Consider the following 23,502-nt stretch of genomic DNA (forward strand, 5'->3'; position numbering starts at 1 on the left):
GATCTCGGTGCCGCATCTATACTCGTCAATCGCCGTCATAGGGAGTCCTGATCACGCGCGTTTAGTCAGATATCGACAGTACATGGGTAGAAAATATAACGCCTATAGTCGCATTTTGGCCCCAGGGAGTTGAAACAAACCTTTTTATCTTTTTATGTAAAACAAAAAATCCCTCAAATTCTTCTCTATCCGAACATTGCTTTCGAAATCAGTGAGATGACATCTCACAAGTTATAGAATGACCAAAACTGGTTTGAACATAACAGACAACATAAAAAATCTCGAACCTGTCTTACAGTCCATAGGCAACTATCCTTTAAGGTATTAGGTCACTAATAGTAATGTTTACAAAATGGCCTTTGCTTGGTATATTCTGAAAGGTAACCGTGTTTTGCACTATTTTGCAAATTTTAAACAATTTTTACCGCGCCGTTTTTTATAAATTTTGAATAACTTACGGTATCTCCTCAAGCTCAAGTAGAGACAAATTTCGAAGTGATAGCCACTATTCAAAATTTTTACAGAGAACTCATTTTACCATTAATTTCGATAGAAGAAACATGAAACTATTGGTAACCAATTATGAAACACAAAATAAAAATGTTAATATCATTTTTTCTATGGTGTCTCAAGTAAACAGATTTAATGAGACAGAATTCATACTTCAACATTGAAAAAATAAGGTCGAATGATGTGTTTCTGTTTTGAATTTTGCTTACTCCATTTAAAAAAAACCTTAGGGAAGACGTAAAACCTACCTAAATTTCTTCCACAATATATAATCTAAGAGTGAAAGCAAAATAGAGAACTTTCACCGTGCGTAACTCAATATTTTTAAAGATGTGTAACTCTACCCCTTCTGTTTAAGTAGTAAATTCTCTTTGAACAACAAAAAATCGCCTATAATGTTCATCTTTTTCCATTTTTGTACAAAACATCAATAATAAGTCTTGAAAGAAGTAAAAACTTACTAGTAAAAAAGGAAAATAAAGAAAAAAAAATTTGGTCCCAGTAGGGCTTGAACCTATGCCCCCCAAAAAATTGCAGTAAAAGTAGGTTTATGGTAGGAATTAAATACTCTTAAAAAAGGAGGTTCTCTATTAGTGATCTAATACCTTAATACGACACATTCTCGAATACTTTTATGAATAACATTACTATGCATGATGAATTTGACTTTTGAAAAATCCAACTTTAAGCATGTAAAAAAATACTTTAACAAGTAACAAATACGTCTCTTTTGATAATTGTTATGTATTTCTATGTTCGTTCTAATAATAATTGTCAATGTCATCTATTCTTAAACATTTTGTAACTATCTTTAAACGAAACAGTGGTAATGTGGTGACCAAACAAGTATACAGAAAATGAGTGATTATGAATTATGAATCTAGTTTCTCAAGAATGGACAAAATATTTTCAGTAAACATGTCTGGGTTATGTTCTAATTTTATTATCAAGATTACTAACACTTCTCTCTGTCATTTAGTAACGAAGCATCCTAATTTCCTGTGTCTGAAAATGAACTATGATATTTCAAATTTGAAATGTCTTTTCCGACTAAAATTTCACTTAGTATAAGATAAAGCTGTTGAGGTAGTAATGCCGCCAACTGCGAAAATCATTACGCACATGCAAGTCCTGTCTTATCATTTATGTGCCGCACATCGAAGACAACGCACATGCAATTACTAGTATATCTCCAAACCAAAAGCAAGTTAAATTATAGAAAAGCTTATATGGTTGTTCCTCACACTAAATAATGCAGTATTTATACACGTGCAAAATTATATGCGGAAAAGGATTGCACGATTTGCGAGATTTTAATGCAGAGTGCCTGAGTAATGATGTACATGTGTTAATAATGTTGACTGGACATCATTGACCTTTTCTGAAACAAGCATCTTCTCAACTTCTCAACTACGTTATGGAAATTGCTTTCCTTTTTAACGGTAATATTTAATAAAACATAATCTATTATTACCTTGTTTAATTTTTCGTACAATGACGAAATTGCGAAAAGAGCCATTAGAAGCAGAGAACGCAACCAAGCACCACAATAGCAGACTTGGATTAATTGATTCTATTCATGAGATGTATACCCCACACGCTCTCCAACCCCTTTCTCCTCGGTAGCGATATAAGCGGAACTTTATCATTGTAAAATTGATTGTACTCCGTGATCAGTCCCAAAGGACCAGAAAATATTATATAACATGATACAAATGTAATATTGTTGTTCCTCCCTAAACCTGATTAGTTACGCGCTAGTATAACAGTTAGCCTGTAAGTTAACCGTAAATAGATGCGGTCTTGTAAACTAGCATATTTAAAGGTAATTGTAAAATGATTGGCTGATATATCTTTATGTTTCATTGCAGAAGTAATATTTCAAAATGGACCAAGAAACTGACAGATATACTAGATGGAAATTGAAGAAGATTAATAAATGTTGGTTTTTAGATGTTGATGGTAAACTGAAAGGGATGAATATCCTAAAGTTTGCAAATGATGTCTACATGGAGGACAACATTATTTTCGCGGATGATAAAATGTATCAACTTACGAAGAGTAACAATGATGTCCTGATAACAGAAATACAAGATATATGCCAAACAGATAAACCTTCTGAATGTGAGAGAAAAGAACCCTTTTTAAATGTAGAAAAGGAAGAGCTTCATGCAGATGGCAATGATCGCGAAAGGGGGTTTGATATGACTCTAAAAGAAAATCATGAAATTCATTTGAATGTCAACCAGGATGCTATTCAAAGTAGTTCAACTTGGGAACTCACTCCAACAGAAGGTATTTATATGCTTACCATAAAAGCGTCCATAATAACCTTTTACACCAAAAAGAGCTACAGTCGTTGCAATATTGGGGCCCATACGCCAGCAATCAAGCTTTGTTTGAAAAGTTTGTAAGGGCCATAGATAATACTCGCTGTACCTTTACCTTCAGTATGCCGGATCCATTTACATGAAACCCCTTTGAGATGATATAAACAATTAAGAAAATGCGGAAAGTTAAGAAGGCATAGCAAAAAACTGGGCTAATTTCAAACTGTTTAAAATAAGTTATGTTTATCTACTACTTTTTGTTATGTAAAATTACATGTTTATTAAACTCTCTTTAGCGGAGTCAAAGATATTGTCTGAATAGTTAAACGACTGGACAAAAAAATCAGCACAAAAAGGGATGAAACGGCAAAGATTTGATAGTAACTATTGTCTTATCAAATTGCATTCTTTACTCACTGTTCCTTTTGTCTTCCTGTTTAATAGAATTCCCCGCAGTGTATAAAATACTCCTGTTTATATTAATAAAATAAGATATGAAAAACTAAACCACAAATAACAATAAATTTCCTGAGTAGTTTCTATGTCATTCCTTTTAATGTAACAGATTCAAAACAAGCAATAGCGGAGACATTTTATGTCGAGCCCGCTTGCGAATGCAAAAAACATAATTGCCGATGGTTATGTATATGCGTGCGTGCGGGCGTCCGTCCTTCCGGATTTGTCTGTCCGGACCATAACTTTGACATGCATGACCAAATCTTGTTTATATTTGACATGAATGTTAACCTCAGTGACGCAGAATGTCATGCGCATACCCCAGCTTTCTATCTCAAAGGTCAAGGTCACAGTAGGAGGTCAAAAGTCATGTCAGATCTTGTCCGGTCCACAGTTTCGACACGCATTTGGCATAAATGATTGCCTCAATGAGTATGGCATGCAACCCCCAGACAACTACCTCAAAGAGCAATGTCATACTTAGAGGTCAAAGGTTGTTACTCCTTTTGACAACTGGCGGGCTCGACATGTGGGCATCTAGTCTACAAATTAGACGATTAGAGCTTTATGACATGTTATGCTGACTTGCTGTATGACCTTGAGATTTATATATAGAAAAAAAAAAAGCTATTGTTTTGTCAAAGTTTCCAAGCGTAATTGCCCGAGTTCAAGTACTAAAAGGGGACTAATTTTCTCATGATAAAACATATAACTTTACATCATGTATATAAATGCATTGTGATTCAAGATTTTCTGTAAAGTTTCATCCAATTCATGCATATGTTTAAAGACACTGATTCTGGTATGCATGGTATGTGGCATATGGTTTGCGTATTGGCGGTAAGAACCAATATACAAGACTAGACGATTGATAGATTTGCATCTGTTTATCATAATTAGCCACTGTACAGCTACTGTGCATCGATTGCATGTGGTATTTTTTCTGCTACATAGCAAACCAGTTCTCACCTTTATAACAAGTTAAGAAATCCTGATTAAATTAGGGCTAAACAAGCAAAGTGATAAGATACAACAGTAGTTTTACTGGTTTTAATTAAACAAATTGTATTACTGTTATATCTCATTATTTCTGGATTTTTATAAAAAAAAATATTTTTTAAGAAAATACATTCTGGTACCTTTTATAAAATAATGAATGTATAAATAAATCATGTGTATTTTAAACAATGATATCTGTTTATTGCTTGATTTTATCATACATGTCCATATTTCTTTTTTATCTATTGAAAATGCAACTGAACGCTTCTTCAGTTTCTAACAAATCCAGCAATATTATTGTTTTTTTCTGTTTTCGTTTTGTTACTTAGATAAAAAGATCATAATAATTGAGTAGAAAATACATGCCATTTCTCTTACTGAGTTTTTACTAAATAAAGGTGAGAGTTTTCTAAAAGGGATAGGATAATAACACCTTGATGTAAGAGTTAAAATGTAATTGGTCAGGACAATACTCAACATGATTGAGCAATTTCAATCAGTATACTATCAACTGAAATAATTTTGTGTATATTCTGAAAAAAAAGCTGCATTTCAATCAATATAATGCAAAACACTGGAAATAACCACTTATCTTTACATATCAATAAAATTTATGATCCCCTGACATGGACTACATGTCAAGTTTACAGGGGTTTTATGGACTCTTATCAGACTGGACCAGACATGATCCTGTTTATTGGGGATTAAAATGTGGCATTTAGGGAGAGGGGGGGGGGGGGGCGGGTGTCACTTATATAGGAGATTTTCTTTGCCTTAAAGGAATAATAAACAAAAGTGTGGTTCAAGGACATTTTCCAATTGTGAAAAGGGTGAGAGATATAACTCAAATCTACTATTGTGTATGAATAATAAATTATTTGCTTAAAACAGGATGAAAATTGTACTCGCACTTTCTTCGTTATAGTATATTTCTCGATTCAAATTATTTGACTTAATGAGAATTTCATAACGTTATGCATCTAAAAATAACAAACAAAATGGAACTTTATGTTGTGTGCGTCTTTCTAACGTCATAACACGTATGACGTAATGTCTAATTACGCACGATACGATTAAAATTTGCTGCAAAATGCACATCTCAATGTAATTTAGCATAAAATAAAAAGAAAATTTGTTTGTTTTTCGTGAATATGGAATTTTTCTCACCTCAAAGTGAGGAAATTTAAAAATTTTCAAACGCGTTATGCGCTTGTGAAAATATTTGAAATTTTCTCACTTCTCAGTAAAATATATTCAATATTCATTCAAAACAAACAGTTTACCTCTATATCTTCGTTGGTTTCAAATATGTTCATAGGAAACAACGATTTTCACACATTTTCCAAGTCAAAGAAATAATAATTTTGTTATGATTAAAACTTGATGTTAAAAATAACATTATGATCTCAATGGCCGGTTATATTACTAGATATAATGTAATTCCAACATAAAGTGTTATTGGTGATATTGACTCGTTGGTAAACATCACCACGACCGCAAATTAAGAATAAATTAGATAACTTAAAGTTCTCTGTAAAGCTTAATCATATCTTCATCGCCTACCATTCCCCGATTACTTATATCCGATACACAAAAAATATGATGACAAACACCTTTGCTGACGCTCTTTTATCGCGACGTGCACTGCCTCGGAAGTTGCGACAGAGCAATTTGTCGTATAACTCCGAAAGAGGTATCTTTGTTGTTTACCAGGCGTGAATAACTGCTGTAGGTGTTTATGAATTTCAAGCAAATACTGATGTTATCTGCAGTAACATTGTGAAAACAGATTTACAAATCCCCTTCATTTTTTTATTCATATATACCTGACATTGAAATACACGTGTTTAGTGTTCAGCCTCTTTTAATTCCAATGTCGACGATGTTGTTTTAGAAATGTGTATGTTAAATTTGGTTAGAAACTCTATGTTCTGAATTTAGACACCCCGATGCTTTTAGACGAAGATGGTAAAACACTAAACGTAGCTTACCAATACTTGCTAGAATCTTAAGATATCTTATTTTCAGCAATTATTCAAGCTAATATTTATGTCATAGTGTATTAGTAGTAAAACAGTACAACACATGGTACACAGTAATGGCCATAATTACTTCAGAATTCCAGATGCAATATTTAAAAAAGTGTGACATTATATTCATTTGACTAAGCTAGAATTTATTCATTTGTCCAAAATCTATAAAAGACGAGATTCCATTCAATTCATTTTACGTTTTATGATTTTAGATACCGAAAATGACGACAAGATATGGTCAGATCCGGAAAAAGAGATGAATCATGAACTGGGTAGTGACCTGTATGTACCAGAGGAAGAGGAATGTAGACCCTATTTCTAACTAACGAATTGCTCATGTTCAGCTTTCAGGATTATTGAATGTCTGTCGCCCAAAATTTCTTTAAAGAGCATCTCATACTCAAGCACCACACATCAGTATGGAGTATTTGGTTGCCACGACAACCAAAAAGATAAATCTCACCTCTGGCCTGATTTTGAAATAATTTAACAGAAGTTTTCCTGCGGTAACTTAAAAAGAATGGATGACTTTCTTTTCTGCACTAATTTCTTTCATCAGCGTATTCAAACAAACGCAGCATAGTTATGACTGTATGTAAGCCAAGATGTTGTGGCTCTTCAAAACCATACAACAACGTAGACTTCCGGTTTTATTTATCATTTGCAGTATTACGTTCTGTATTTTTTTTCTCATAAAGTTACTTTCTCTGGATCGGCAAATACACTTAGTTAGATGACATTTACAGCACGAGAGTCATCTTAAATAACTAAATGCAAGGTAATCAAGCTCCGAAATTCGAATACACATATCCTGTATCAGACTCTGCCTTACACTCCGGGATAAGATGTCCCCTCTAGCGCAAATGTCGTCAAACGTAAAACGAGAAGGTAGTAAATTAAACTTTTATGAAAATAGTTTCATCTGTCAGTTTTTGAAAAAAGCAATTTACAAAAAGACTTAGGGAGTGGGAGACTTTCATCATTTACAAAAACACACATGTTGTATTAGCCATAAGTATATCAAATATTAATTGTATTATAACATTCAATTACAAATATTATTACGGAAAAGCGCTAGTAGCGTGGTGGTGACCAACATGCTTGTCTTGTATATGGTCTGAATCTAACATTTCTCATATTTTTTTTTATTGTTCGTGTGTTAATTTTACATGTCTTGTTGTTATGATTTAAAGCCCATTTTAGAAACTTGCTAGAGTTAGTGTTGTAACTATAAACTTAAAGTTTCTAAATCTACTCCGCCAAATAGACCAGTCAGTCAGACTAATCAATGGTTCAATCAGACATCGATGCCTACCGCTTAATCGCAATCATTTTCCTTCAAGATAAGAAGATCTTCAAAATGCTTTAAGAAACCAAAGTTTCATTTTGAAGTCTATATAGCATAGCAGGAGCTCATTTTGTCGAAAAAAAAACCCGATAAATGAATAAGCGTGACATGTTGAAAAAATTTCATCATAACTGAAAGTAATTCAAAATGTAACACCATGTGTAATATATATATTTTAACCTTAATTAAAAATTAACCCTACGCTCTAAGTAAACTAAATGCTAAAATATAATAAATGCGAAATGGACATTGAAATAAATATTGCTCTGTTTTATAAAAAAAAGTTTACATGTTTACACATGCACTATATCAAACTGATTTTGTCAATGATCAAGCAAATACTGTTCAAGAAAACATTACCATACATAGCAAATGAAAATCTTTTACATGCTGGTTTCCTCGAAAAAAACTAATTTTCAAAGAAGAAACATTTGAAAACATTTATGGCTGTATGAAAACGACACATTTCTAAAGCAAAATAAATTGAAAATGATGACAAATTCAAATATAAACGTAGGTGATAATGATATAGAGTAAAGTCTCCAAACTAGGCACAGAATCTGTGTGAATCATGTTAAAAAAAAAGAAGTCCGTTATTGTAATGTATACGAGAATGAATTAAACAGTGTAGCTTGTGTAAAACATCCTATTTTTGATGCACCAATTTAAGTCGGACTTGTTAAACGACTCAGCAAAACTATTAGTCAAGTGATGTATTTCAGTATTTATGGAAAAACAAGTGTTATTAAAGTCATCAGGGAAACTATACAGCGTCATCATGACCGCAAATTTGATTTGAATTTGAATTCTTTATTGCCTATATACACATGCAAGAAGATGCATAAAACCTCAACAATACAAATGCAATCTTGAAGTTAATCAAAGGTTTTGCATTTCTAAACCACTTGATCTTAAAGGCGGATCAATCGGAGATTAAGAGGCTTGTTAAATCATTCATGATGGTTGGTAAAAAGGTCTTCGTATTCTGTTATATTTTCTGGTTATTTGGAGTGGTGGAGTAAATTAAATTTTATTATAACATAATTATAATTTCGCTTCAGCCGCTGCTAAGATGTGTGTGAACTGTTACCTATAACTCAACCTTGCATGAATAGACTCATTGAAACTGATTTCGAAGTAATTTTGTATGTGATGTTCCATACATAGTCTAACACATTTGCCATCTGTTTTCTCTTAAACTACAAAATAAATGCTGTTGTGATGTAATTCCCTTACAAGTTTGAGAACTTCTCTGATACAACTTGCCAACAAATATTAACAGTTTTGCAAGTTACGCTGCCTACAAATCCACGCAACTGACAGGACTATACCTTACAAACTCTAATTTTGCAGAGCCTTAAAACCTGCAAGGACAAGCATTTTGTCTGTGATGCTAATAATATCACCTATGTGATTAAAATTGACAAAAGATAAAAGGTAAGGGTAGATTTCTCGGAAGCATAGAGCACCAAAAATACAGCCTCAAAACCACGCATTTGCAAAGTAGTAGGCCTACAACAAAAAGAAGCTGTAATGAAAAACTATTACAGATTGGTTGCTTCAAACATCTAACAAGTACATATTAATTTATGCCAAATATAGATAGAGGGTGAGGAAGTGGTAAGGGGTAAAATTTGGGGGATTTGAAGGGGAAAGTAGACAAAGAGTGAATATACAAAAGAAATGCTACGTTCCTTAATCACAGTCACACTACAGACACTCATGTGCCAAAGATAAACACACAACCACACACAGCAAAATAACATAGAAAAACAATTTCAATACAATAACACAGAAGGGCACCGCTTTAGACTCACAAGCACACAAACGCACCCATATAAGCAGGAAAAACAATCATGTACCGCTTTAGGATTCCAGCAGCAAAAATAAAGGGGAGGCACGAAAATAAAACTCAAAGTAAAGGGGGAGGGGATGCAAAAAGAGGCGCAAATGAAATGGGAAAGGTGCGGAGCAATTGGGGGAATGAGGAAGAGGTAAAACGCTTTCAACAAACAAAAAAAGCATAAGCAACAGACAATACAAGACAAACAGAAAACCAGTTGAAAATAGGGGCACTGCCATAAACGGTCAGTAACCTATTGAAAATTGGGGGTTTAAACGCGTTTAGGACATGTCAACCTCGCACTTACCCTATTTCCAGCAAGTTAGACAACACAACGTAAATAAAATTCCTGCTGAGAAAGGCTCTAACATTAGCGAAAAAAAAAACAACAACAGATTAATTAAGTAAACCATAAAATTATGGTAAATCTAAGGTATAATTACACCAATGTACCCAACAAATTATCTGAAGTCAGAGCACCAAGGCCCTAACTTTTAAGGGCATGACTAAGAAATCTGGAAGACAAAATTCAAGTCCCTCCGTCTGCTGTATGTAGGATTTAGGATAAAAGCATCTTGGAGTCTTACACTTTATTAATCATCGCACCATCAAATAGGAAAGCGTAGCGATTATGTGTAGAGGGGTCAATCACTAAACATGCGCTGTGCTTCCCTATTTTAGTATCGTATCCTCTTTTGATAAGCCTTTTAACCCATTTTACAAATATTTGATTAAAATAACGGGTATGTTTAATTGACCGAATTTATAAATTTACATCCTCATAGTATTCCGGGTGTGTAAGTTCAAGTTTTAAAAGTGTTTTTAGGTTCGTATCGTAGTTTTCTAACAGTTCCGACGATCTGTAATAAGATTTACTGAAAGCTTTCCGTAGCTTAATATGATAACGGCAACTCTGTTCTAACAATTTCTTGGTGATATGGAGATTTCTGTCATTCAAATCATCTATCTTGCAAAACGAATAAGTTGTGAAATATAGACACCGTATGATGTTGCTCGAGGGACATCTCAATCAAGGTGGGGAAATTTGACAATTTCAAAATTAAAATCGTCCCTTTTATCATATATTTTCGTTTCTAGATTATTATTCACAACTGTTAAGTTTAAATCCAGAAATGACGCTTCTAAATCTGAAGTATTAGCCTTGTTAAGCTGTTTTTGGTAAATATGTTTCAACATTTCTGAAAAATCACATTTGTGATTACTATTGTTTAAAAAGAGTAGTATCTTTTTGTTGTAAATTACCGTTACGGTAGTGATGTTTACATATCAGCAGCTTTTCGAATTCATTGTACAATAATTTTGCTTGAAACAAATTTAAGTATCTGATAAAACTCATACAGGTATTTATGTCTCCCACCACACAGAGGCGTGGGAGACATATTGATTTACTCCAATCTGCGTGTCTGTGTGTCTGCGTGTGTCTCTCTGTCTGTCACAAATCTTGTCCGCACTCTTAAGTCGAACATATCTCATCCAATCTTCACCAGCTTTATCAATATGTGTTTGACAATATGACCTCGGCCAAGTCCGATACCAAGCCAAATCGGCCCAGGCATTTTGAATTACTGATGGGAACCACTCATCTGAACCATCCAGACAAAAACTACACATTACTGATAGGAACCACTCATCTGAACCATCCAGCCAAACTACACATTACTAAAAGGAACCACTCATCCAAACAATCCAGGTCTCCAATACATTACTGATCAGAACCATTCACCAAACCACCCACACCACTTTGAATCACTAAAGGATTAGGCAGTTGTTGGAGACATGCCCTTTTCTCAAAGGCAGCTGCTCTAGTACTTTAAACATTTGTTCTAGTTTCAAAAACACTATAACGAATATATAGAAAACAAGGTTTTTACTCAACATCTTACGATTATGTGTTCCTTGTCGCCAACGCCTGTGAGTATAAAGTATGTCAAAGGTTAAATTCATATCTGGGGTCAAGAGCACAGTTACTAGAAAAAAGACGGTTTACGCTTGATACTTTGAGTTATAAATATGTTGTATCCTCTGTCCCATGACATATTTATTCCTCCTAATTTGCATTTTTTTATATTGTCTTTAACAGCATTTCTTTCAGGCAGCTGTATTTTTTCTACATATTTGTTGCCTCTCATTTTGAACTTGAATTAACAAGGTTTCTAGTAAAATGACCTCGCTCTTCCATCGTTAGGAACTGTTTGCCTTAGTAGTGCATTAATGTTCGCTGTATTTGTATCTCTAATTCAGCGTACTGAAAGTACTGCCGTTTACTACGATGTTACGCATAGTATGGTATAAATCAGTTGTAAATAATTTGCCTTTTTCTGAGGACATTTTTATAACTTTGAATATTCATACTAATATATTTCTGTGATTACGATAACTGTACAACCACTGTGGTCATAGTTCGTGTTTTATTGAATTATTACAATTTTTTAAATAGTTCGTATGTAGCATGCAATAACATTCCGCGAAAATGTCAACTGATCTACTTTTTTTTATTTAAAACTCATTTTTTGTATTCAGCCCGTAAAAACAAATTTCAATTCGTCGATGACAAGATCTGAAGCTCGTCTTCAATTTTTGTGTGATGTGTGAATTCTTATATTCGTAACAATTTCAGCATGTCGTCAGGTGTAAAGGCTGTCGTTGGTTTACCTATGGTGGCTAAATTAGAATGTTTCGTGATGTTGCGTTGGTTTATGCAACACGCTTCTTTGTGCCGTCCAGGCACACATTCCAACACTCTATAACAAAATTTGAAAGTTGTGTTTGATGTTTTGGTATGTGCGCCAACAACACAAAACGAATTTGATAAAGATACGTAGAACGCAACAGTACAAAAGAGTGTATTTTGGGTCTCTCGGACGAAGGCCATTGTCATTGTTTCTTTAAATAGGAAAACAGTTACCGCTCATTTACTTTAGTCTTCGTACTACCATTTTCACCAAACTTAATGTGTAGATAGTTTTTATCGTGACAAAGGTTGGGATTATATTTTGGCATACTAGATCCACGGTTAAGGCAAGTGTTGCTATAATAGAAAATCAAAACTATTTGAGAGGACAGAAAAACTGGCTACCACAAAACAGCATGGGAAAACTGTTTGCAAAATCTGAAAAACTGTGGATTTTCCATGTCAAACTAAGGCGAGCATAGGGTACTGTTGGAATTTAAGTTTAGAAAGGTAGTGTTAGGATATTACAGACTATAGATGCTGGAAAAACACAGTGTCTGCTTCATTTGGGATAACTTTAAACTGTTTATGCTGCGTTTGAATACATAAAAATTATGCTTGGCTCCAACCTTGGTTTGAAAGTCATTTCTTAAAACCAAGTCGAATCGTTGACTTTAATATAGACGTGCATATAAATAAGTATTTTTTTGTAGAAAAATAAGATCATAGTAATATAACGAGGAGCAATCCCGTGATTAGAAAACTGTCCAAAGGATAATGCGTAAGTTGTAAGGGGTACAGAGGAGAGAAGTATTGCAAAGCAATACAAGAATTCCAGTGATGTATTATAAAGAAAGCAACTAGAAACAGAGAAACTAAAAAGGAAAAAGTAAAGAATATTACACGTTCCCAAATTAAGACTCGGCTTTTACTGTTTTTTTTTTGTGTTTTTTTTTGTTAACGATATTGTACATTTTGACATTAATCTGAAAGAATAAATTATCGTTGATAATTATATGTATGATAGAAGCTCATTGCTTTTCACGCGGCTTTTATAATTATATTTTCACGCGGGAGGAACTATTACACGAGACTCGGTTTTGGTGTATAATTATGCTTCAGATTTAGGATGCTGCTGCTACAGTTTTCGCGGATAACGTTACAGCATATGACGGATAATAATCGCTGATTGTGGTTTGTTTACCAAAGAAATAGTAAAGATTGAACTCGTAGTAAAAGCACTTTTCCTGGATAACGTTACAGCATATGAAGGACAATAATCGCTGGTGATTGTTTGTTGACCAAGGAAATGGTAAAGATTTTGCTAAAATATAAAATTTATATCTAGATCAATGGTATATACGTCATTTGAGACAGTATATTATAGTTATCGAGAGTTTCATGAAAAAATTAGAAATTTTGACTAAACTTATTTTTCTACTTTGTACTATGAGTGCATGGCTGAAAGGCTATTTTTATCAAAGGCAAATGAGTATAAAATATTGTTGAAATAACTTTTCGTCTAATTTTATATAAAAATTTCGACTTCTGTGACAGTCATAAAAAGCTTGCTAGACTTAATATACTATGTTTCGCATGTTAAGCCATGTCTCAAATGACGTAAATACCATTGATCTAGAAATACAATTTATATTTTTGCAAAATAAAGAGATCAATCTTTACCATTTATTTGGTCAACAAACAACCACCAGCTATTATTATCCTTCATATGCTGTAACTATATACGGGAAACTGTAGCAACAGCATCCTAAATCTGTAACAAGAGCGTATAGCCTAATAGAACACGAGAAAACCTAACTCATCTAAGGAAATCTATTAATAAATTATGGCTGGAGAAAATTACTTCCGTATCTTCCCTATTTATTTTGATGTTTCTAACACCATTAAATATGTAATATATTTGAGATTCGTAAATAGATATGAGCCGCTCTATGAGAAAACCAACACAGTATCCAGGCAGTCTGGTCCGGATCCATGCTGTTCACTTTCAAAGCCTATTGCAATTAGAGAAATTATTAACGAAAAGCATGAATCCTGACCTGACTGCGCGGATACGCAGGCTGGTCTAGATTCATGCTGGTCGCAATGTTGGTTTTCTCATGGTGCGGCTCATATATAGATATAAAGTTGTTGACAAAAATTCTAATTGCAAGATTTAAGTGCACCAGAGTGTGTAAGATCCTAACGCACTATTTCTGCTTAAAAGGGCCTCCGTGCCAATCACTGGCCGAGTGGTTAAGGTCGCTGACTACAAACCACTTGCCCTTCATCGATGTGGGTTCGAGCCTCACTCAGGGCGTTGAATTCTTCATGTGAGGAAGCCATCCAGTTGGCTTACGGAAGGTCAGTGGTTCTACCCAGGTGCCCGTTCGTGATCAAATAATGCACGGAGTGGCACCTGGGGGTCTTCCTCCACCATCAAAGCTGGAAAGTCGCCATATGACCTATAAATGTGTCGGTGCGATGTTAAACCCAACAAGATAAATAAAATAGATTTCTGCTTAAACACAAGGCTAAAAGTATAAAAGTCTACAGGCTAAGAAAATGTCTACTTTTTAGTTGAACACACTGCTGTGAAAAACAGAAAACGGATTTTGTTTTGTTTTTGTTGGGTTTAACCTCGCAAAGAAAAAATTATAGGTCATATGGACTGAAAACATTTCAAAATATTTCTAGATTTAATGAACTGTTTTCGAAATTTGGAACATGTGCTCTCTAGCATGACTGAATAAAGTGAGTAAAATTTTGTTGAATTTTATCAAGTAATTACTGCTCTTCTGATTGTTTTGTTGTCGGTTAGGAATTCAAATTTACCTCTACTTGCTAAAGCCAGCCCACATACAGGTTATGACCTCCCTTTCAGCCAGTTACAGAATAGGGAAGTTTACATGAGTAACAACTTACATTATCGATGGCGATAGTTGAAGAAAACTCCATCCAGCATTTAGATGCAGAAAAGAAATAAAATCTTCTGCTTGTCCTTTGTTTGTTTTGGGTTCAACAGTATTTCAGTCGTGTAATGGCGGGTAGTTAACCTAACCAGTGTTCCTGGATTCTGTACCAGTACATACCTGTTCTCCGCTAGTAACTGCCAACTTCCCCACATGAATCTGATTTCAGACACTATGTCGTTTATCAAATAGTCACAGAGAACATACGCCCCGCCCGAGGATCGAACTAACGACCCCGCGATCTGTGAACCAACGCTCTACCTACCGAGCTAAGCGGGCGGGCTTCTGCTCGTCCTATAAACAATCTAGATTTACTTGTGCGCAGAATGTCAAGACCACTGTGTTAGATATCACCATTCTCCATTTGGTCCCCCCAATTATCAAGAGTACTCCCTTATTTTAGATCATAGCATCCCTGTATTGTACACATTACAGTTTATTAGCTAAGCATGTTTGTGTAAACCACTTGAAAGCTGTACATAAAAGTGATTATTCTTTAGTTCCCAAGACATTGGGTTGAACCATTGTACAAAAAAAGTTAAGCTAGTATGTTATTTGATTAGTTTCAATATTGATCTGCTTGAAGAAAATGAAGAGTAATAGTATAGTTTAAAACTGCTAACGTAAAAAAATATATAGCTCTTTTAACCAGTTCAGTATTTATATTATATTGTAATTTGAAATTATTACTTCATTAAAAAAATGATGTTCGGATTACTCTAATATACCTACATTATAAAATAGAGTGTTCTGCTGAACTAAAATATTGCCAGAATATTTAGTCACCAGAAATATAGTTTAGTGCAGATTGTTAGTATTTACATGTATATAAAATATGCATATCAGAGCCAGTAATTTCAAAATTCAATTTCCAGGAGAAGTGTCAAAGCCGTGCCTATCTATATTTTGTTCACTTATGTTTGTGATAGGGGAGGTAAAACTCACTTGTAAAAATGTTAGGGGGTAGGGTAATATTTACGTCTACCAGTTTTTTCACTGCTTAATTACAGTAACTATTTCATTGTCAGTAAATGTATATATATCCAGCAATGACAGCAGTAAGTAGTTCATCAAAAAGGAATGCGGGCAAACTAGATATTCAAGGTCAAATGTCAAATGTATGTAAAAATCACAAAAATTGGCATATTTGAAATAATTTTTATCCTTAAAAATAGTTAATTACCATAAGTGACTCATCTTTATTTATGTAATGTGTATATATTAGCCAAAGTCAGAAATGCAAATACTATTGCAAAAAGTCAAGGTCAACCCTGATAACTGAAGGTCAAAATTCATTTCCATGCAAAAATGTGAAAAATGTTACCTTTACTTTTTCTAATCTGTTTAATATGTCGTCACATTACTAGTCACTGAATTTAATTCGTTTTAATGTTTGTATGTCAGACAAGGTCAGCAGATGTAACACCCAAACTGCCAAGGGTAAAGCTAATATCAAGGCTAAAGTTCAAATTTGTGTGAAAAATCGCCTGAATAGCTTCCTGTTTGAAAAATAACTGATACCTTTATTTCATTATTAGTAATTGCTCTTGATTTGTTTAAATGTATATATGTCCCACAATGTCAGTAATAAAGTTATCGTCTGAAATCAAACAAGTTTAAATGTGAAATTAAGTGTCTAAAATAGAGAAAAGTGGAAACTTCACAGGTCGACCAACACAACAAAAACGAAAATGTTGCAGGCTTGGTTTGATTGAGCCTGTTCATGGACAGTAGTGGAAATGCATGCTACCGTCCACGCCCTCTAGCCCCGGGTTGAGCAGAACTCAACATTTACACATGTTAAAAGTACAAAAAGCAATTCAGAGACATCCGCAGATGTATTCAAAAGGTCATTTTCCTTTAAAAGAATGAAAAACATACCTCTTTAACTTTTCTCTTGGTTAATAATATTTTGTCGATATTAGTCAATGATATCAGTTCATTTTAATGTATAAATGTTAGGCAATGTCTGGTATGCACATATAATTTCGAAACATTTATGGTCAACCATAATATCAACGGTCAAAGGTTAAAAACGTGAATTAAATGTTGCAAAGATATCACCTATTTGTAATATTTTTCATTGTTTAAAAGTATTTGTTTTGTCATTTTAGTAACTGATCGTTGTTCATTTTACTGTATATATGTCAGAGGATGTCATGGAAGAGAAATTAAGTCAAGGTAAAAGCCTGGTATTAAAATTAAAGTCGGTCATTTTTGTGTAAAATTTCAAAATGTAGCATACTTTTTCATTACTTTGTCCAAATATAATTTGTCGCTATAATTCCCTGTTAGCAATTTATTTTCATATATACATGTCAAGCACGGTTATCAATCTAGGTCTTATCCCAATAAGTCAAGCGTCAAGGGTCAAATTTGTGTAAAAATTCGCAAAACAGCACTTTTGCAATGAATATTTTCTTTTGTGTTTTAGGGTATTTTTTTCAAAACTAGTAACTGATCATTATTCATTTTAAGGTATATATAACGGATGATATCGTGCTTTCTTAATAATGAAAACTAAGTCAATGTCAAACAGGCACCATACGGCTAACAGCAGAAAACGCATCCACCTCATGGGTAACTGCTTCCAAACCCAGTAAAGATAAACTCGAGAAAGTTCAAAGCTCAGGCATGAGGATAGTTTTCGGAGCAACAAAAACAAGTCCAATAAAAGGAAGGGAAAAGACAGCCTACCTTGAGTCATTTGAGACAAGACGGGAGTACAAAGCCCTTGTGCAGGCAGAGAAGGCAAAAAGACTAACATCACATCCACTCCGCTCAAAATTCGAGAGCAGAACCAAGAACAGACTGAAACTACAGAGTATCAAACATATCGTAAAAGAACTGCAAAAAGAGAAAGAAGCAGCACTGGACACAGAGGCAGATCCGCTTGTGCCAGAGGAATGAGTTCTCGGACAATGTGCTCCCAATTCAGATTGGAGGTGCCAGAAGTAGAAGAAAAGGGAAAACCACATCAGGCTTACCAACAATCTCTTACGCTAAATAATATCAATGACTGCTTTCCAGCACTCTTGGATCCAAGCATATACCGATGGATCAGATAAAAAAGCAGTTCAGAATGCTGGGAGTTGTGCCTACATCAAATTTCCAGACACCTCCAGTCACACACTCTTTCATCCAGTCGGCAAGAGATGCCGAGAAGCAAGCCCTCACATCGGCCACACTCCAACTGTATGAGCGAGGAGATAAATGGACATGATATTTTTTTCCTATCAGACCCAAGTCAGCTTTTCAGGCTCTCTCTCTGCAGGTCTATCAGGCAACTTTTAGAGACAGCTGAAAATATCAAACTCCTGTTTGAGAACAACAATATAGCATTTTAGTGAATTCGTGCACATGTGGGAAAGCCAGAAATGAAACTTCGGACACATTTGCCAATGAAGCAACCAATTAAATACAGACGTAACCTCAAACTTTATACAGAAAACCTCAGACTCAGACTCTGCTGAAGGACAGCTTTGCGTCAGGCTGGAAGACCATAAATGGAGGCTACTTGCCCAATCATGACAGTCTACATAAGCTAATTAGGCATAGCCGAACAAGTATCCGCCGTCTGCGCACTGGACACTGTGGCCTGAGAAAAAAATATGAAGAAGCTGGATGTTGCAGAGACAGCTTAATGTCAGTGTGGATCAGAGGAACAAACATCATCTTCATCCTGCAGAGCTGTTCCTATCTGGAAGAAGGACGCCAGAAAGTTTGATCCACTGACATCCCATTTGAGACCAAGCTGTGGGAAGATGCCAGCGATCTTCAAAATACGGCGCAGTTCTCTGCAGCATACAATCTTAAGATATAAAACGGCCATAAGAAGATGGAATGCAGTAAATAAGTAAGTAAGTATGTAAAGGTTAACATTAAAATGAATTAACATCAAGTTTTAATGACAACATATTTTTGAACGAAGAAATAAAATAACAGTGCTTTCTTTCGAAATTTTACCCGAAAATGAATTTTAACCTTTAACATCAGGGCTGATCTAGACGCATGTCTGATAATATCTTCATTCTCCAGGAAGAATTATTTTCAATGAAAAGAAAAATGATTAGATAATTTTCAACGCAGAAAAAATACTTGTATTTAGAATTTTCACATGAAATGACCTTTGAACTTTAATGTCAGGTTAGACCTTGACTAATTTTTCATTATTACTTCAACAGTGATATTGTCTGTTATAGATACTTTAAAATGAATAATGATCAGTTCTACTAGTAGTGACAAAAATACCCTAGCACAATAAAGAAAAATCATTGGAAAAATGCTGTGATTTGTTTGCGAATTGTTACACCAATTTGACATTTGACCTTTGATAATAGACTTGCCTTTGACTTATTGAGATAAGACCTACATTCCTGACTTTGGCTAATATATACAGTCGACATTGTATTAAGGGACCGCCCAAGGGACTGCTAAAAAGTGGTCTCTTAATGGAGTGGTCTCTTAATGAATTTCAGTCAGGTGAAGAGAAAAGTTATTTTTAACTGTTAATGTAACTGTATATATCATGAGCATACATATATGTATATAAATTTCACGAACTGAAAATTATAACTTGATTGTTCGTCAGTTGGACTGTTACAAAGGTTTATTGCATCCAGGCAGGTGCCCAATGTACTCGCTAATTACACAGGTGAAGAAATACCCGGCAGGAATTTGGTACCAGGTTGCTTAATAGATACTTTTGTTAAATACTTTACCTGTTGGGACTCCATTAAAGTGGTCGCTGGTCGTTTAATAAAATAGTCGTTTAATGGAATAAATTTATGTACTGAAAACGTTCGGGAGGGATTTTCACCGGTCGTTTAATACAAAAATCGCTTAATAGAGGTGGTCGCTAGTACGATGTCGACTGTATACACATTACATAAATAAAGATGAGTGAGTTATGATAACAAACTATTCTTTAAGAATAAAAATAAATTTCAAATTTGCCAAATTTGTGATTTTTACATAAGATTGACATTTGACCTTGAATATCCAGTTCGCCCTTCATTCCTTTTTGATGAATTTCTTATTGCTGTCATTGCTGGACATTTACTGACAATCAGATAGTTATTGTAATTAAACAGTGAAAAAAATTGGTAGACTGTAAACTTTACCCTACCACATAATACTTTTACAAGTGAGTTTTACCTCTCCTTTCATAAACATAAGATATAAAATATAGATAGGCACGGCTTTGACACTTACGAAATGGGTTTTCATGGAGAATATAAAAAATTGTTTCCAAAAAAAAGTATAAACTTCTTTTGGCCTCAATTGTTGTAATAAAAGTCCGTGAACTCTCGGACCATGTGTACCATTGCTCTAATACTGATACAGTTCTTCCAATCATATAAAGGATTTTTAATTCAACAATGGTAAATATTTGTAGATACCCTGGTAGATACATTATAGTCTTTCTAATTGTAGTTGAATATCTAGTTATTCCTGTATATACAAAATCAAATCATACGTGATTCTGTTTACAAGAGATAAAGTTTCAGTGTTATCAACCATCATCTGTCAGATAAGCCCAGCTTACTCTCATTTTAAAACTTAATGGCTTTACTACCGCTGTATCAACCAGGTAGAACCCGTTGTTTAAAATAGACCATCACACAGTCTAAAAATAAACTTGTTTGCAAGCATAATATAACATGTATACATTAGGGAATGAAAGGCGTAGTAAGTTTGAATATTTTATTAGCAACGCCTTTCTAAAAATTTGTTTTTACTTTTAAATATATTTCCTTTAAAAGAAAACAAGAATATAAAATGATTGAAAAAATCAACAGATTTATTGAAATAGGTTTGCTTCACAATCTTTAAACAAATTCATGGTAAAATTCATATACAGCATTTGAACTGCGCATTTTGTGTTGTCAGTCTCAGTAGTCTTTTTGACTTTATATTTGTGATAATAATAATCTAACAAACAAGTTCGCTAGCTTTAAACCTGTTATTATATAAATAGATGTTAGAAATAAGATATAGTTTTGAAACAGTGTGTGTAGCTTATGTTAAGAATATAAATGGGACGAATTCATTTATTGCAGCTGGTTTCAATGTAAAGGTCAATATTACAAATAAAAATGGTTTCCAGTCAGTATCTCTAGGTACAGCTATAAAGTTGGCGTGACAAAAGCTTTTATCCAGGCAAAGGTTATGGATACTTGGGTCAAGGTTATTGTCACTATTACTAGAAATGGAAACAACGGTTTCTGCTCAATACTTCCATTTATGAAAAAAACTTAAGAAACTTAATTGGTAGGTAGCTTAAGCAAAGATGACTCTTCTGATTGCATTTTGGTGTGCTTGTGTCAAGGAAAATGTTACGGTTACTAAAACTAGAAAATGGTTTCGTTCAGTATTTTAATTTGAGTAAACTTATTACCACTAAACTTGGTGTTTCAACAGCTTTCATACAGACAAAAATGCCTTTGGGTTTAGCTTGGTTCAAACTCAAGATTTTATTTCGCTCAATATTTGTTATTTTGATACAAATGTTGTCACCAAATTTGACATGTAGATAGCTTTTATAGAGAGCAAGATCATTTTCATTAAAAATACTAATTGTTTCCACTTAGTAACTTTTGTCGGGAACGGAATCTTGTGTCTAGAGAGATTAGGCAGAGCTGACATTTGAGATTGCAGTTTGAACTGATGGTAAAAGTTGAATGTCACTGTAACTTAGAAAAACGGCCTCTGCTAAATAGCGTTAGTTTTAGTACAGTTATATCATAAACTTGGTGTGCTGTTTGCTTTTATCGAGCAAAAGATTGGACTTTAATTTTGGGTCACTCAAAACAAGGGCAATGTCGTTATTACTAAATGTGGAAAATATTTTCCGCTAAATATCTTTAGTTTGAGAACTTCACTTAGTGTTCAGAATTGTACTACTAGCAAAACAAACATTAAGTCTTGTATTCATATCAAGGTGTCCGATTTCAAAAGTTTTGTGTTTTGTTGTGTTGCCGTTATTGTGTTTATTTATCAAAGTGATTCCCCCTGTTTTTGCATTCTGTTTTTCACTGGCAGCTATTCGTTTAACAAAGCATTTATGCGTGGGTTTACACTTTTGATAGTTGATACTTTTTCTTTGTAAATTTTTGACTCTCATTTAGAAAGTTGAAATAACTGGCTTTTTAGTAAATTGAGCACAGTTTTCTCTTTTAAGGAACTGCTTGCCTAGCAGTACATGGATATTCGTTATATCAGCATTACGCCCACTATAATTTTACATGTTGTATGGTATAAAACAATTGTATATGATTTGTTTTTCTGCATATATTTGATAGAACTTTGAATATTAACATTGTCTGAAAAATCAATTTCTGCGATTTCGATTAAAGCATCAATCAATCATGTAGTATTTAATAATAATTGTTTTCAACAGATCATATGCAACAGTGTCTATTTCACCACCTGTAATTATGTAGGGTAAGTGATATCACACGAGGTCATAGTTAAACTACCTTATATCACATTATATTTTCTTCGTAGGACTTTGTAGCAGCTGTGCTAATGCCATGATTACATGGGAGATGAAATGAGTGATGAAAATACATATTGGCACATTTTGTCAATTCTGCCTTAATTGTCAACAACACAATAGAACAAGTTCGTACTAATATCACATTAATTTTGTTTGGAAAACTCAATAAACCGATAAAGGAATGTTTATAGCAAACACACATTTATAAAAAGGTTCTAGACTTCATATCATAAAAGACCTTTAAAAGCAAATCAGAAGTCTCAGACTCGACTTGACTGTAATTCATATTACTGGATTTAGGGATACAACACATAGTAAAATCTTTTTACCGTTGTCGTAAACCCCAGTCCCGGGGTTAAATTGTTCAACGAAGACCTAAAATGTGGTTGTTGGCAATGTTCTTACTGCTCGAGTTTTGGGGGTAAATGTTCAGGATGACCGACACCACTGGCTTAATTAATTTAAGGAAAAGCCAGATTCCTTATTAAGCCACTTTCTGGGCTATTTCAAAGTTATTATAATGCCAAGTGCTGTAATAATAAGTTCAATTATTATAACACCACTTAGATTATAATTTGGAAAAAGTCAACACATTATGTAGAATTAAATGAAAACACAAGAGTAAGTCCAATTTTATAAATCTATTAAATCTAAAGTCCTCTTATAACCACACATTCATAAAGATATAAATTATGTCAACTATAAAACTTCTGCAATTATATATACACCAATTATGCAGTTTAGTTCCTTTAAAAATATGTCAAAATTATCAGAAATGTCCAAATTAAAATGCATGTAAATTTCAGTAATTTTCTTAA

At 33.9% G+C, this 23,502-nt stretch overlaps 1 protein-coding gene across 1 annotated transcript in view; it reads left to right on the top strand.

The window, feature by feature from the left end:
• Positions 1-2,381: 2,381 nt before the first annotated feature.
• The window catches only part of LOC123524568 (tyrosine-protein kinase HCK-like), a gene marked incomplete at its 3' end in the record, with an annotated part of 57,285 nt that continues 36,164 nt past the window's right edge, over positions 2,382-23,502 (top strand). The window contains exons 1-2 of the mRNA XM_053534628.1: positions 2,382-2,805; positions 6,541-6,633. Of these exons, the coding sequence (XP_053390603.1) occupies positions 2,397-2,805; positions 6,541-6,633 (502 nt within the window). The remainder of the gene's footprint in view (positions 2,806-6,540; positions 6,634-23,502) is intronic.

The sequence above is a fragment of the Mercenaria mercenaria genome, unplaced genomic scaffold (genome assembly GCF_021730395.1).
Source record: "Mercenaria mercenaria strain notata unplaced genomic scaffold, MADL_Memer_1 contig_3871, whole genome shotgun sequence".
NCBI classification, from domain to species: Eukaryota; Metazoa; Mollusca; class Bivalvia; order Venerida; family Veneridae; genus Mercenaria; species Mercenaria mercenaria.